This window comes from Chrysemys picta, chromosome 12 (genome assembly GCF_011386835.1).
Source record: "Chrysemys picta bellii isolate R12L10 chromosome 12, ASM1138683v2, whole genome shotgun sequence".
NCBI lineage: Eukaryota > Metazoa > Chordata > Testudines > Emydidae > Chrysemys > Chrysemys picta.
The window spans coordinates 21,497,059-21,514,322 of NC_088802.1; the positions used below are offsets into that span (position 1 = coordinate 21,497,059).

At 45.4% G+C, this 17,264-nt stretch overlaps 1 protein-coding gene across 1 annotated transcript; it reads left to right on the forward strand.

Annotated features, from left to right (window-relative positions):
- The first annotated feature begins 10,328 nt into the window (after positions 1-10,328).
- LOC101943283 (olfactory receptor 14A16-like) lies at positions 10,329-11,249 on the forward strand. The gene has a single exon (XM_005313722.4). The coding sequence runs from the start codon at positions 10,329-10,331 to the stop codon at positions 11,247-11,249; it is 921 nt and encodes a 306-aa protein (XP_005313779.4).
- Positions 11,250-17,264: the final 6,015 nt, after the last annotated feature.

The window sequence follows — 17,264 nt, forward strand, 5'->3', positions numbered from 1 at the left end:
GGGGCAGACAGCTCCTCTGGCCTCGGAGCCGCAGCAGGGGCAGAATGTTTACTCCCCACCCTGAAAAAAGGAGAATAGCCAGAGACCCTATGTGTAACTTTGATATAGTCACTGATTCTATGTGGAAAGTGCTCTGATACCATAGTGATGGAAGACAGTAAAAAAGACTCAGATGGATCAATCGATCAATAGATAGAGGGGTATGTATGGAGATGGATGGATAGCTAAACATGATAAGTTCATGGAGGATAGGTCCATCAATGGCTATTAACCAAGAGGGTCAGGCATGCAACCCTGTGCTCTGGGTATCCCTAAGCCTCTGACTGCCAGATGCTGGAATTGGACAACACATGAGGGGTCACTCAATAATTGTCCTGTTCTGTTCATTCTCTCTGAATCATCTGATATTGGCCACTGTGTGAACACGGGGTATTTATATAGGTGTAAATTTATAGTAACTCCATTGACCTGAGTGCAGTTTTTCTAGATATTTACCAGTGTAAATACCTCAGTATGCATAAACAGGTTGCACGTTATGTCTCATGGAGAAAATAATGTCAAGAGTTGATTATGTTTATAAAGAAACACAGACTGAGACGATGGTCATGGGAGAAAGATGGCCATCTTATTTTTTTGGAGAACAGCATTGACTCAATCATTTTCCACAGGGCAGCTTCCATATACCTTTTCCTCATGCTATAAGTGATTGGATTCATCATGGGAGGCACCACGGAATAAAAAGAGTCACCATAAGATCCAGACCTGAGATTGAGCTGGAGGTGGGTTTAATATAGGCAAAACTAGCAGTGCAAACAAACACGGAGACCACAATGTGGTGAGGGAGGCAGCTGGAGAAGGCTTTATGCCGGCCCCGTCAGAGGGGATTCTCAGCACTGTTTTGAAGATCAGAACATAAGACACAATTATAAAAACCAAGTAGATAAAGGAAAAGTACACACTAAAAGCAATAGCCCCAGTTTCACTGAGATATGAGTCATACCAAGCAAGTTTGAGGAGCTGGGGGATTTCACAGAAGAACTAATCCATCTCATAGAAGATTATTGCAAATGTGTTCCCAGTGTGCAATGCAGAATTGAGAACCCCACTGATCGAGATACCGACTGCCATTTGGTCACAAGCTCTCATGTTCATCATTGACTTGTAGTGCAGTGGTTGGCACATGGCGATGTACTGGTAGTACGCCATGATGGTCAGTAACGGAAGCTCAGCTGTTGCGAAGAAAAGGAAGAGAAAGACTTGCGCGACGCATCCGTAATACGAAATGGCCCTGGTGCTCGTGAGGGAATTGGTCATGGACTTTGGGACGAAGATGGAGATGGACCTAAGCTCTAGGACGGACACATTCATTAGGAAGAAATACATGAGTGTGTGAAGATGGTGGTCGAGGGCATGGCTGTGATTATGAGAAATTTCCTGTCAAGGCTGCCAGGTAAATCACTAGAAACACCATGAAATTAAAATTCTGCAGCTCCCGAATATCAAAGAATTCCAGGAGAAGTTATTTGGTTGGACATACTCTTTCTCAATACATCATGTGATGGCTGTCTAGGGAAGTACAAGAGCAATGGCCAGGGTTCAGCTGCAGTCACTATAGAACTTGCTGGAGCCCTAGGCATAACTGACAGTATGAACCAAAGACTGCAAACCAAACTAGGCCTGACCTTGGCAGAATAGTAACACACCAGGTATTGACTAACCAAGTAAGCACATTCCTGATTGGAGAGGATGGTACAAGGACACTCAGAGTTCTGAAATAACTTCGTAAACAAATTCGCAAGAGGTTATACAGGAGCACACCGACCCCTCAAAAAATAAGGAGGGGAGGACAGGATAATAGGTGAGGAAGTTTTGTTCTACCCAGCAGGTACATGGTGTAGGGCTGGTAACTAACAACGTCTGGAGTGTAATATGTAATTTCTGTCTATGAATGTATAAAAGGAGAAGTCATGGTGGGGGCATCTTTGTATCGGCCGAGAGCACAGGATCCTATTATGTTGACTGAGCCTTTACCTTGTCATGGGCATAAATGTGTTCGTGCCCCTGTGACCTGTTGGACAGGGCGCTAGTACCGTGCTTTGCTGACAATAAACCTGGCTGAGCACCTTTGCCACTGAACTGAGCATGTGGTCTCTCTTTATGAACAACATTGATGTCTGCTGAATCTGCCAGCATTGTTGCACACCAGATACGGTGCTAGAGTAGGAGGTCTGGGCTGTGGTCCTCTTGATCTCCTCCAAGTCCACCTGTCCTCCATAGCAGGATAGAAAGGCAAAACTCACAGTGGAGGAAATTCTGATCCCAGGATGAAGCCAAAGACTTCAGCTTTACTCTGCTGCTACTGAGATCCATGTCTGACCCTACCAGAGTCTTGCTTGATTAAATACGGATAAGTAACTCAAAATTTTGCTCCTAAATAGGCTAGTTCAGCACTTTATAACCATAGATCAATACATCAGCTGCATATATTCCAAACCCAATTGTCTTCTTTGACGTACCTCAGAGAAAGGCAAAAATGCTACCCAGAAATAAGGACCTGGAGCCAATACACAGTATGAATATTCCTATCATTCACAACATGCATTTGACCACAAAACATCTCTACGATGGTAAGAAAAATAAGCCACCAAACTGCTTTGGCCTCACTCTAGGAGAAGGCAGGCCCTGTGCAGATTTTGCAAAGCTGCCACTTTTCCACCGAAGATATGTAATAATAATATTCGGTGTGTTCTGAGGGCAATATAAATAAAAACTCTCATGTAGGAGAAATGACAGCAGCCCTACACATTCCTCGACTATCACAGTGATGGATATAGTTCAGAACTCTGTCAATTTTGCTGAATATGTAATTGTTGGGTTAATTTGTCCATAACCAACCTCCCATATTGTTTTGAACCATTCCTCGATGGTTGGACTATTTTTCTTTTCCCATTGAGGGGTTACTAATAACTGAGCAGTTACTGTCAGATCAGAGATTAATTTTTCATTTTCTTTTGTGTGACTATATCCACCAGGAAGCCCCCAGAGGATCACCAAAAGGTTATTAGGTAATAAATATCCAACAATTGGGTCATTTTGTTACAGATTGCTTCCACTACTCTCTTATGACGGGACATGCCCAATGCATCAAATCTCCTCCTTCAACACAATTACTCTAACATTTATCCCCATTTAGTCTGTATATATATTTTTAACCTGGCTGCGTGAGGTACCATTCAAACAGTATTTTTAATAAAAAATTCTTGTATTGTGCTACAGACTGAGGTTGCTGGTCCTCTTTTCCAGATCAAACCCCATTCCTCTGCACACTGTTTTTTTTTAACTGTTTCTCAAAGGTCAGGTTATCTACACCATTAATAATTTTTCTCGGTCTCCTCTGAACTCTCTCCAATCTGTCCACATATGTCTTAAAGTTTGACACCCAGAACCGGACACAGAACTGCACGTGAGGCCTCACCAGTGCCAAGTAGAGCAGGACAATTACCTCCCGTGTCTTACATCTGACACGCTTTTTAATACCCCCCGAATGATATCAACAATTTTTGCAACTATATCACATTATTGACTCATATTCAATTTGTGATCCACTCTAGCCCTGAGATCCTTTTCAGCAATGCCACCACCTAGCCAGTGATTCCCCATTTTGGAGTTATACATTTGATTTTTCCTTGGTAAGAGAAGAACTTTGCATTTGTCTTTAATGACTTTCTTCTTGTTGATTTTAGATCAATTCTACAATTTGTCATGGTCATTTTGAATTCTCATCCTGTTCTCTACAATGTTTGCAACCCCTCTCAGCTTGGTGTCATATGCAAGTTTTATAAGCATATTCTCTCCTACGTTATCCAATCATAAATTAAAAGATTGAATAATGGCCTTAAAAATACCACCAGCAAAGAGTTGCAGGTTTTGATCATAAAGCTATGGGTGGAGATTTTCACCTAGGGGACTGGGAAGTCCAATTCCAATTAAAACCAATAGGAATTTTGGTGGCCAAATATTTATAGGCAACCTTGAATATCCTATCACTGGTCATGTTAGCCCCACCATGAACACAAAATAGCCTACATCACCAAGAGAGAGGAGATGCGTAACTCTGAGGTGTTGCCTAATTCAGCTTAAATCTCCCGGAATTAGTTTTAATAGAACTAATTAAATGGTCAAAAAATGGGGAAGAGGATCAGAATTCTTACTCCACTAAAACAATTCTGACTTTCTTTAAATAATTCATAATAATTTAGAATTTTGTGAGGTTTTTGGATAATTTTTACCCCATTTTTGGGGGAGTTCAAATTAGATTAATAGATTCCAAGGCCAGCAGGGACCATAGTGACTGTCTATATTGGACTGGATGGTCCAAACGTCTGACCCAGTTAGACAGTTCCTATGACAAGCAGATGCTGTCAAATAAAATTTCAATGTATGTTGCACCCACATCAAGTCAAATGCATTTAATTTAGTTTTAATTACTCATTATTAAAGTTGGTGAAAAATGAAAATTATATTTTTGTGGGAAATGTCATTGTTTTTTTTCATAGAACCATCCGATAATATTGCTTTTGGTTGTGGGGTTGGGGAAAAAATGAAACTGCAGACTGAAAAGCGTTTCTTTTACATTAAACTTCTCTAGTAAAACAGCAAGTTTATTGGTAAATATTTTCTAGTCTTGGGAAGAGATTTCTGATATTGAAAACTTTCCCACAAAAACCTGAAAAAATATGCAAAAAAGTTTTCCATTTCCAGGTTTTCATAAAAACAAAACCAAAAACAACTTCACCCCACCGACAAACAAAAACCCATAGAAAAATGAGTTCAAAATGATTTTTTTCCACACCAAAATTATTTTCAATGACAAGCAATTTTTCTTCAAAAAGCTGTTTTGACAGGAAAATATTTGTGAGCATCTCCACTCATAATGGATTATCCTCCAAGTTGTAACTATGATCCCTATTGGACGGATGACAACTGAGGAATGGAGCGGTGAAGGGACTGAACAAAGTCAGAGGAATAGTTGGGATCAGATCTTGGGACAACTTGGACTTTGCTTTTTAATAATTAATTAATTAATTATCTGATAGTTGAACCTGATAAGAGAGGCCCATTACATTAGATAAGACACAGTCTCCGCCCAAAGGAGCTTACAGTAGAAAAGACAGAAAAAGGGTGGGAGGGAAAAGACAGCCCCAGGGAATGACTTTCCCAAGGTAACACAGCAGGTCAGTGGCAGGGCTAGGAATTGATGCCAGAAGTTTGGAGTACATTCCTGTGTGCCCTTAGTGTTTGCCTCACAATCTTTCCTCCAGACGCTGCTGCCTAATTTTAATTGTGATTTTTTTAGTTTCTGGAAACTCTTTAGAGAAATAAAAGGCCAGAGAAATTAATTGTTGCCTCTGGGCTGTTGAGGACTCCAGGGACTGAGTCCCACAAGCCCTTTGAAAACATATATGGATTCTTGCAGCACCAACGTTTTTGACACACAGCTCACGCGCAGACAGCACAGATCTCAGTGTATTTCCAGCAGCTCAGCCTCAGTATGAGGGGGGAACAGCCTCTGATAATACAGTGACAGGGGCATTAGATAGAGATCTTGATCGATAGAGGGGTGTGCATGAGGCTAGAGAGAGAGGGGCAACAAATTGCAGTCTGTAGCTGGAGGAGAAAAGACATCTCAGTCTGGGAGGATTCCACACAGACCGGCACCGTAAGTTTGCTCTTGCAATGAAATATGTTTGGGGATTACAGAGTAGCACTTTAAGGACGAAATGGAAAGTGCCCATAGATTTTTTTTAATAGTTTCACTCTTACCTCAATTTGGGCATGGGAAACTGAGGCAGTCCAAAACATCTACCTTAGGAAAGAGGGGGCAGAATATTTGTGCCTCAGTTTCATTCTATTGGGAGTGGGGGAATTGATCAAATTGACACACATATATTTTAGAATGGATCGAGGGTTTATATTAAAATTGTCCAAAAATTGTAACAAACACTATCGGCTCGTTGTTGCTTTTCTCTCTGTATACATTAGTTTCTTGTTATTTCTGTCTATCTGTCTGTTTATACTTTTCTCTCTATATTAGTTTGTTTATACTTCTCTATCTACCTGTTAGTTTGGGTTTGTTCTGTTTTTCTCTCTCACTCTCTGTATCAGTTCTTTTCTTACTTGTCTGAATCTGTAAAAAGCAACAGAGGGTCCTGTGGCACCTTTGAGACTAACAGAAGTACTGGGAGCATAAGCTTTCGTGGGTAAGAACCTCACTTCTTCAGATGCCTGAAGAAGTGATCTGAAGAAGTGAGGTTCTTACCCATGAAAGCTTATGCTCCCAGTACTTCTGTTAGTCTCAACGGTGCCACAGGACCCTCTGTTGTTTCTTACTTGTGTCTCACTGTTAGTTTGTTGTTAGATCTATCTATCTATCTATCTATCTATCTATCTATCTAGCATCAGTTTGTGTCTAGTGCTCAGTTTATTGTTTCATCTGTCTATTATATTTCTGGAAAGGTAGTTGAGTCAAGCGGGTTAGCAGTAGTGGGGACGAGGAGCCTGGATTCAATCCCCAGCTCTGGAAACGGAGTGGGGTCAAGTGGGTAAGAGTAGCAAGGACTGAGAGCCAGGACTCCTGAGTTTTATATGTGACCCTGGGAGGAAATTCAGTCCAGTGTGTAGAGGAGCCAGAACTGGGGGGTTCTATTTGTGCCTATCATAAGGACTTTGGGACAGACCACCTCATAACTTGAAGTTGAGTGGTTAGGGCACTAGGCTGTCCTGTGACAGGCTCAGGTTCAATCCCTCTCTCTGACTGATGATAAGAAGTGATTTGAATTCCCACTTTACAGGACAGTGCCTGCGCTGCTGGGCTACGGGCTGTTCTGAAATGAGACTGTCTCAGTCTCTCCTGCTTAAGGTGAACAGACAAAAAGTGTCAAAAATTGGGACAGTGGGTTGGGGGTACTAGGAGCCTATATAAGAAAAAGACCCCAAAACCGGGACTGTCCCTATATAATTGGAACATCTGGTCACCCTACTCCTGTTGTAGCTGCTCCATTTTCTATCAATAATTTAATAGTCATTGGAGCAGGGACTTGAACTTGACTCTTCCAGATACCAGACTGCCCCAAATACCACGCTGGAGAATCACTCTCACGCACGTTCGCTGGCCCAATGACTCTCCATTGTCAATCACAGCAGTCATTCCTGATGGCAGTGGAGAGTCACTGGGAGAGAGGCTGAGATGCAGTTTGATGTAGTGGTTTGTGGAGGGAGTCGAAACACCTCACTTGTGTTCCCAGCTCTGAGAGGGAGTTGATTCCAGTGGGTAGAGTGAGAACTCCTGGCCTGTATTTCCAGCTCCGGGATGCGTGTTGCATTCAGTGGGTTAGAGCAGGGGGCAAACTGGGAGTCAGGACTCCTGGGTTCTCTTCCAAGCTCTGGGAGGGTGTTTAGTTGAGTGGTTGGAGTATCAGGAGGAGAACAGGAAGGTCTGTCTCCCACAGCAAGCGTGGAAATCAGGCTAGAATCGGGGACTGAGCATCGGAACTCCTGAGCTGTATTCCTGACTAGAGTTCACTGTATAATTATTTAGAGCAGTTTAAATGGAGAGTAATTCCATGTTATGCAGTGAAATTACCACACATTCGCAGCAGTTCCCTGACAGCAGAATCTGGCCAGCCAGACCCCCGATTCCCCTCGTTAAGCTAAGGACAGTAACATTTATACAACGTTATCCAGTGTTCGCGCACATCTGGGTGACAGAGCTACACAAATACCTCAAAAGCAATAGTTCCTAATTCTCCTCTACATCACCCTGGTGTAAATCAGGAGTAACTCCACTGTAGTCCGTTCAGCTGATTCTACTTTCTCTCACCCCAGTGTAAATCAGGAGTAACTCCCCTGGAATCAGTGGGGCTGTTTTCCCTATTCTCATTCCCATATTACACCAATCTTCACAAGCTAAGGGTCTGACTCAAGAAAATTAAGGTGTTTTTTAAAAAGGAGCGTTATTTTACTGATCTAATGCTGGCCCTTGCTCTTGTCCGTCCCTCTGCAGACATCACACGATGTCCTGAGAAAGGAAATGTCCAACCGAACCACCGTGACTGAGTTCCTTCTCCTGGGATTCTCTGATTTTCAGGAGCTGCAGATTTTGCAGTTTATGGTGTTTCTACTGATTTACCTGGCAGCCATGACGGGGAATCTTCTTATCTTCATGGTCATAGCCTTCGACCACCACCTTCACACAATCTGGAAGGCAGGTGCTAGATTCCCTTTCTGAATATTAGCTAAATCTGGAAAGGAAAAGTCAATTTCTGCTTCCATGGCTCAGAAGTGGAAATCCTCCTAAGTGCCTGGTACTGTACCTAAAGCTGCCCAGGTCCAGAGCCTCCCGTCCCTTACTTTTTATTTTAAATTCTAGTGGGATCCATGTACCTCCCTTGCTAGGCTTCAGATAGAGAGGGGGCACTGTCCATTTAGTCCACCCAATTTCTTCTTTGGGGGCTGCAAGTTGAGGTCACACCAGTATCCTTAATCCAGTCTGGGGAAGTCTTCTGAAGGGGATATCTGGGGCAAAGCCTTCTACTCCTTGGGCACACTTGTTCCCCATTCACAGTTCCATCCCTTTCGACTCACAGCAACCTGCAGCATGGTTCAGCTACCTCACTTCCTACCCCTCCCTTTCCTCTTGATAGCTGCCAAGGGATTGCTGGGAAATGTAGTTCTTTCCCTGCTCCAGGGCTGGCTCTATAGGCAGGGAGCTGGCCACAGAACTACAGCTCCCGGGGTCCTGTTGGTTCTCAGCTCCCATTCTGGATCCCCAGCTGCTCCATGTCTCCGCTTCTGCAGGGTTGTGAGAGAGAAGGAAGTGAGTTAAAAAAAAAAAGGATGGTCCAAATGCCCCCCGTGCAAATGTGCCACCCCAAGCACCTGCTTGTTTTGCTGGTGCCTAGAGCCAGCCCTGGGCTCTGGGAGGAAGTTCAGTCCAGTGTGTAGAGGGGAGGAACCAGAACTGTGGGGTTCTATATCTGTCTCTCAAAAGGTCTGTGGGACTCATAACTTGAAGCTGAGTGGTTAGGACACTCGGCTGGCCTGTGACATACTCAGATTCAATGCCTCCCTCTGATTGATGGTGAGAAGGGATTTGAATTCTCACTTTACAGGACAGTGCCTGAGCAGCTAGGCTATGGGCTGTTCTGAAATGAGATTGTCTCAGTCTCTCCTGTTGAAGCTGCACCACTTTATATCAATAATTAAATAGTCATTGGAGCAGGGACTTGAACTTGGCTCTACCAGACACCAGGTGAGTGCCCCAAGTACCACAATGGAGAATCATTCTCACGCCCCTACCCTGGCCCAATGACTCTCCATTGTCATTCACAGCAATCATTCCTGATAGCAGTGGAGAGTCACTGGGACAGAGGCTGAGATGCAGTCTGACGTAGTCATTAGAGGAATGAACTGGGAGTCATGACACTTCACTTGTGTTCCTAGCTCTGGGAGGGAGGTTAGTCCAGTGGGTAGAGCAAGAACTCCTAGCCTGTATTTCCAGATCTGGGAGGCGTGTTGCATTTAGTGGGTTAGAGCAGGGGTCAAACTGGGAGTCAGGACTCCTGGGTTCCCTTCCAAGCTCTGGAAGGGAGTTTAGTTGAGTGATTAGAGAAGCAGGAGGAGAGCTGGAATGTCGGTCTCTCGCAGCGAGCGTGGAAATCTGGCTAGAATGGGGGACGAAGCATTGGAACTCTTGAGCCGTATTCATGATTTGAGTTTACAGCATAATTATGGCTGGGTTTGGTCACCTCCATGCGAGATGCTGCTCCCATTTAGAGCAGTATAAATGGGGAGTAATTCCATGGCATGCAGTGAAATTACCCCACATTCACAGCAGTGCCCCTGACAGCAGAATCTGACCAGCCAGACACCCGATTCCCCTCAGTAAACTGAGGATAGTAACATTTATACACCATTATCCAGAGTTCACCCACCTCTGGGTAACAGAGGTATACAAATTTCTCAAAAGCAATTGTTCCAATTTCTCCACTTCATCACCGTGGAGTAAATAAAGAGTAACCGCTGTGGAGTCCATTGAGCTGATTCTACTTTCTCTCACTCCAGTGTAAATCAGGAGTAACTCCACTGGAGTCAGTGGAACTGTTTTCCCCATCCTCATTCCCATATTACACCAATCTTCACAAGCTAAGGGTCTGACTCAAGGAAATTAAGGTGGTTTTCACAAAAGGAGAGTTATTTTACTGATCTAATCCTGGCCCTTGCTCTTGTCCCTCCCTCTGCAACCATCACACGATGTCCTGAGAAAGAAAATGTCCAACCGAACAACCATAACCGAGTTCCTTCTCCTGGGATTCTCTGATGTTCGGGAGCTGCAGATTTTGCACTTTGTGGGGTTTCTAGTGATGTACTTGGCAGCCCTGGTGGGGAATCTCCTTATCTTCATGGCCATCGCATTCGACCACCACCTTCACACCCCCATGTACTTTTTCCTGATGAATCTGTCCATCCTAGACCTTGGCTCCATCACTGTCACCGTCCCCAAATCCATAGCCAACTCCCTCATGAACACCAGGTCCATTTCCTATGCTGGATGTGTTGCCCAAGTCTTTTTCCTCGTCTCCTTTGTGACAGCCGATTTTTCCCTTCTCATCGTCATGGCGTATGACCGATATGTTGCCATCTGCCAACCACTGCACTATGACACAATGATGAACAGCAGAGCTTGTGTCCAAATGGCAACTGGTGCCTGGATCAGTGGGATTCTCTACTCTGTGCTGCACACCGGGAACACATTTGCATTGACCTTCTGTGGAGGCAACATGGTGGATCAGTTCTTCTGTGAAATCCCCCAGCTACTGAAGCTCACCTGCTCTGACTCATATCTGAGTGAAGTTGGGGTTCTTGCATTTAGTGTGTGTTTAGTCTTAGGCTGCTTTGTTTTTATGATCGTGTCATATGTTCAGATCTTCAAATCAGTGCTGAGAATCCCCTCTGAGCAGGGCCGTCATAAAGCCTTCTCCACCTGCCTTCCTCACCTCATTGTGGTCTCCTTGTTTGTTTGCACTTGCATCTTTGCCTATATGAAACCCACCTCCAGCTCCGCATCTGCTCTGGATCTTGTGGCGGCTGTTCTTTATTCCGTATTGCCACCAATCGTGAATCCAATTATCTACAGCATGAGGAACAAAGAGATCAAAGCTGCCTTGAGGAGACTGACTGGGTGTAGGTAATTCACCAAGAATTAATTTTCTATCTTTGTCTAATTAAAGTTTGCTTACGTAGTATCTTTAGGTATTCATTAATGTCATATTTTCATAACCACACAGCTTGCACACAAACACGTCTGATTTTGACCTAGTTTCACCAATGCAAATCTAGATTAACTCCGCTGATGTCACTGCCGCTGGGGTGATTTACACCAGTAGAAAATCTGGTTCAGTTGTGGAGTAAATGGGTGTAAATTGTGTGCAAGAGAGGAATCAGACTTTAATTCAGTGCCAAAACAATAGCCATTACACTGCTTTGCCACTTGCACCTATTCCATAGCCACTGAAAACAACGATGGAAGTTGTCTTGCTTGTGTGTATAAATCATGAGTGGCTTCATTGGAACCAAAGGAGTCAAACTGGTGTAAAACTGGGGTAGATCCTCAGCACGTTCCATTGACTTTGGTGGCGCTAAAGCAATTTGCTGAATCTGTGGATCTGACCTACTGCCTCCAATAGAGCTGTATATCCATTGCCACTAACTGGGGAGTGAGTCCATTGTCTTATATACCACCATTCGTGGCCTAACCACTAGAGGGGGACAAGGAGCCAGACTGTGTCCGTCTGGGTCACGAGTAAATTCAGGCGTGTGAGAGATGGAGAGACTTGCTAAAAAGTACAGGGAGGTTTCTAACCACCAGTGGGGCGAGGTTCTGGAGCATCCACCCAATAGGAAAATGACTGAATTAGTTTGAAGAGAGAGCTGGAGACATGTCTGAGTGGGACTGTATGACAGGGCTGCTTGTGCTGGTGGCAAGAAGGGCTCAGCAGCCCTGGGGCTCACTTGCATCGTATGTCTTATGTTCCTAAAAGCTCATGCTTCAGGGTTTCATCTGGCCCCTGGCAGGGGTCAGGAAGGGATTCCTCCCATTGACCCAGTGTATTCTGGGAGGGTTTTTTTTAAATCTCTGAAGCATCGGGCAGCCCAGGCTGGAGATGGGACATTGGGCGGGATGTGCCAGGGCTCTGAGATTACACCGAGCTATTCTCTCTTTCTCTTGTTCTTTGCTGGCTGGTTCTTGCCCACATATTTAGGGTCTAATTGATCATCATGTGGGGGTCAGGAAGGAATTTCCCCGCTGGTCAGATTGGCAGGGACATTTTGGGGGGGTCACTTTCCTCGGAAGCGTGTGGTGCAGATCACTTGCCAGGATTTTCTGGGTGTATCTCAATCATTTCCCCGACATTGTGGGGGCCTCGGGCACTGGTGACCTTCAGTCTCTCCTATCTTTGCCAATGGCTCAGAACCATCTAGTGTCCTAAGGGCAGTGACACTTCAGTCTAATTTCAGTTGTTGAGTTTGGTGTGAAGATGCCGGGTGGTGTTGGCATACAACAGGTCAGACTGGATCATCTGGTCGTCCCTTCAGGCCTTGAACTCTGTGACTTTTTGAATGTGCATAGACGGGGGAGAGGAGAAGGGTCCACAAAGAGAATAAACTCCAGTAGAGTCCATGGCGTTTCATTGCTACAACTGTTTGTTACGCCCTCTCCTCCTGGCTGGGGATAGGTGATTCCAGATCAAATGAAGCCCTTGACCTCTGCAGCTGCGCAGTGTCGCTGTATAAACAGCACCCATGGGCAGTGCGTGTTATGAGTTCCATCTGTGCCCCACCTAGAGGATAGGGGGCTCTTCCCGTGGCTGTCAGGCAGCCTGGCTGTTCAGCTCAAGCTGTAGAAGTTCGTACTCTGGATGTCTCTGATTGAGTCCCACAGGTGCCAGCCTAGATTAGATGGTGACCCTCGCATATGCCCAAGTGGCCAGAGAACTTCAGGGGACCTTATTCCTGCAATAATCAGAGGCTGATGATGCCTACCAAGGTACTGCAGAAGAGCAGTGGGAGTGAGACCTAAGTGACTCCTTAGTGAGAGGAGGGCAGGTTGATTCCTTGATCATCTCAGACATGCCCATTCCTAGTCTCTCTACACCTTGGAGACCAAAGATGCATGGCATGGGCAGAGCTGTATGTGTTGCTCTCAGCTCAGGTTGGTAGAGCTAGTCAAAGTAACTTGTCATTGGGAAATGGTTTCCTCAACCTGTTCATGACAAATGCTGCTATGTTTTTAGTTGAGTTAAACAGTCTGACAATATTTTAGAAAAATGTTTCCCAGCTCTTCCCTCAACTAGGTTGGCCACTGAGGCATTCCCAGAATACCGGATCTGATGGGTTCGATCACAGAAACCCCCTTGGGAACTGCCACCTGTTGTGACTGGACTACTTCTGAGCCTGTCTTCCCTGCCAGCTTGGGACTTTAGTGCCTTCTCTGGTTTGAGCCCGACATGCTAGCTTGGTACAAACACAGACCCAGGTCTGAACCACATCCGCCAAAAACTGCAGGCTTATCTGAAAACAGCTTAAGAAGTGTTCCTGTCTCCAACATTCAGGTACCCTACTCCGATTGGGGTCCAAACCCCAAATAAATCAGTTTTACAATTGTACAAGGGTTAACCAGGGCTCGACCCTCTCCAGGGCGGCGGGGAGCCACACCAGCTCACTACAGACAGTTATTGTTTGGGGAATTAGTCTGTCCTTGGCAGCCCTTGCGGTAACTGAAATAAACAGTGTAAGCCCAGGCCCTGGGCCAGGGCGGCACAACAATGGGTCAGGGCTCAGGCCCTCAAGCAGGGATGAGCAGTAACAGTACAAACAAAAGCACTAGGCCCAAGACTCCTCAGGCCTGGGAGAGGGGGAGACTGCCACGCACGAGTTGGGTGGCAGGGGGGACACAGGCCCTCCCACTCCACTGTGTCCTTGCCCAGGGCCCTAGCAGTGGCAGAAGACCCGCTGCATAGTCAGTGGGGACCCTGGCCGCAACACACTGACATGGGCTCTGGCAGTGCTGCAGCCAGACTAGGGTCGGCTGCCCCTGGGCTACTTCCAGACTCCCCCTCGGGTAGTACCTGGTCAGAGTGTTGTCCTCTGGGGGGTCCAGCACCATAGGTTCCTCTGGATAGCGAGCGTAGGGCAGGTCCAGCAACTATTCCGGGTAGCAGGTGCAGGCGCAGTCCTGGCGGCTGCCTTGGGCCGCAGAGTTTTCCCAGTAACGAGCTGGGCTGGAGGTATCTGGCCCCTCCGATGGCTCGGGCCTTACTTAGCTCTGAGGGCGAACCTTTATACTTCCGGGTTGCAGCCTGACCCTCTGAGGTGTGGGCTCTGAGCTCCCTAGCTCCACCCATTCTGGCCTCTGGATAGGCTCTTCCCTCTCTGGGGTGGCAGGGAGCCACACCGCCTCACTACAACCCTGTATAAAGTTTATATAGGATAAACTCATAAATTGTTCACCCTCTATAACATTGATAGATAGATATGCACAGCTGTGTGCCCCTCCCCCCAGGTATTAATACATTCTCTGGGTTAATTAATAAGTCAAAAGTGATTTTATTAAATACAAAGAGTAGGATTTAAGTGGCTCCAAGTAATAACAGACACAACAAAATGAATTACCAAGAATAATAACATAAAACACGCAAGACTATGCCTAATACAGTAAGAAAGTGATTCCAGATGAAATCTCACCCTCAGAGATGTTCCAATAAGCTTCTTTTACAGACTAGCCTCCTTCTAGTCTGGGTCCAGCAATTACTCACACCCCTGTGGTTACTGTCCTTTGTTCCAGTTTCTTTCAGGTATCATAACTTCGAATCCAAAAAGATATATGCATGTAAATAGGATGAATATATCCAGTAGATCATAACTTTTGCAGAGATATGTTAAATGGCACATCTAACATAAAACATATTCCAGTCGTGTCATATTTGCACTCATAAGCATATTTCCATAAAGCATTATGGAGTTTATTATTTCTAGAAAGCAACACCACACCGGACATTCTGGTACTTCTGGAAAAACTGTGGCCCCGCCCCTACCTCATGGTCCTGCCTGCCAGTATGACCTTGCATGCGTCCCTCATCCGTGATACTGGATGAGGGATGCATGCAGTACCGACAGGGGACAAGCCACACAGAAAGGGGATTATCCAGCTTAAAACAAAATGAATGGCCAGCTACCCACCATGCTCACCACTCCCAAAGTGCTTCTGCGTGGCTTTCTAGAAATCTCCTCTACCAGGAATAAGTTCAAACAAACTGGATCTCCTGCATTCTGTCGCAAAGGCACTGAGTAGATATGATTGGGTCAAGGCTATTCTCCAAAAAATAAAAGGCCATCTTTCTCCCATGAACATCATCACATTCTGTGTTTCTTTATAAATATAATCAACTCTTGCCATTATTGTCTCCTTGAGAACATAATGTGCAATACCTTTATGCACACTGAGGTATTTACACTGGTAAATATCTAGAAAAACTGCACTCAGGTCAATGGAGTTACTATAAATTTACACCTATATAAATATCCTGTCTTCACACAGTGGTCAATGTCAGATCCTTGAGAGAGAATGAACAGAACAGGACAATTATTGAGTGACCCATCCTGTGTTGTTCAATTCCAGCATCTGGCGGTCAGAGGCTTAGGGACACCCAGAGCATAGGGTTGCATCCCTGACCCTCTTAGTTAATAGGCATCTATCCTCCATGAACTTATCATGTCTATCTATCCCTCCATCCCCATGCATACCCCGCCATCTATTGATCGATTGATTCATCTGTGGCTTTTGTACTGCCACCCATCACCATGGTATCAGAGCACTTTCCACGTAAAATCAGTTACCATATTAAATTCACACATGGGGTCTCTGTCTCTTCTCCTTTTTCCAGAGTGGGGAGTAAAAATTCTGCTCCTGCTGCGGCCGCAAGGCCAGAGGACCTCTCTTCCCCTAGTATTGACCCAGGGCCGGAAGACCTGTCAGCCTCCGCCATGGCCATGGGGTTCATGGTGTCAGCCGTTGCCCTGGCGACACGGATCTTTTTCTATAATGAACCCCTGGCTTTAACGAACAAATGGCTTGGATCCCAAGGGGTTCGTTATAGCGAGGATGTACTGTATTTTGTTGATTTGTTTCTTTGTTCCAGATGTTTTTGGTGAGTGGGGGGGTTGGGAGGGCGAGGTATGTTTGATTAGATCGAAGTATCCATTTGATGTCATCAAGTATTGGGTACTACCAGATCAGGCCCCGGACCGAGCATGCAACTATCTTCTCCTGGTTCGTGGTTCCCTAGCAGAGACAAGGGCCTCCCTGACTGGCCTTAAGCATCTCTCTCTGAGCAAGCACACACTACTCTCCTCGGCATCTCCCATGGGCTAGCTCAGGTGGCTCCCCTCCTATCATTCTGGATTTTGTGGCGCCCATTCTTAGGTGTCTGACTCTCCCTATCCGTCATATAGGAGCCCGGGTCCTGACTCAGGCTGTGTGTGATTCTGTTGTTGCCCCAGTGATTTTCTAGGTGCCTAACAGTTAGTTGTTGCCGCACTGTGGGTCACCATGTCTGGGCTTCTTTATGGATCCAGGCCCCAGGGGGTATTTAGGCACCTAGAGGGTTTTTCAAAAGCAACTAGGCAGCTAATTCCCACTGAAACCAATAAGTTTTGGACACCAAGAGGCTTTATAAAAACCTCCCAGGCAGCTAAACATCTTTGAATACCAGGCCTTAGGTGATGAAGTGCAGGTGTTTATATTGGGCAATGATACCCTTGTGTGCAGCTATGGGTCCATTGACTTATGATCTTTGATATCCACCAGGGATCCTAGAATCACAGAAATACTGGTCTGGGAGGGACTGGAAGCAAAGGGAAATTGGGTGCCTGGCTCTTTAAAAATCCCATCCTAAATTCCTGGAAAGAATAGTCCTCCCCTTTGAAGAACATTCCCATATCTCTGCTAATCCTGCGGCTGGGGCCAGCACACCTAATAGAAAAAATGTCTTTTGTAGGTATATTATAGAATCACAGAACCATAGAAATGTTAGGCTGAAAAGGACCATGAGAAGCTGAGGTAGGACCTAGTAAATCTAGACCAGCACTGACAGTTGCTTGTCCAACCTGTTTTTCAAAAAATCGCCAATGATGGTGATTCCACAAGC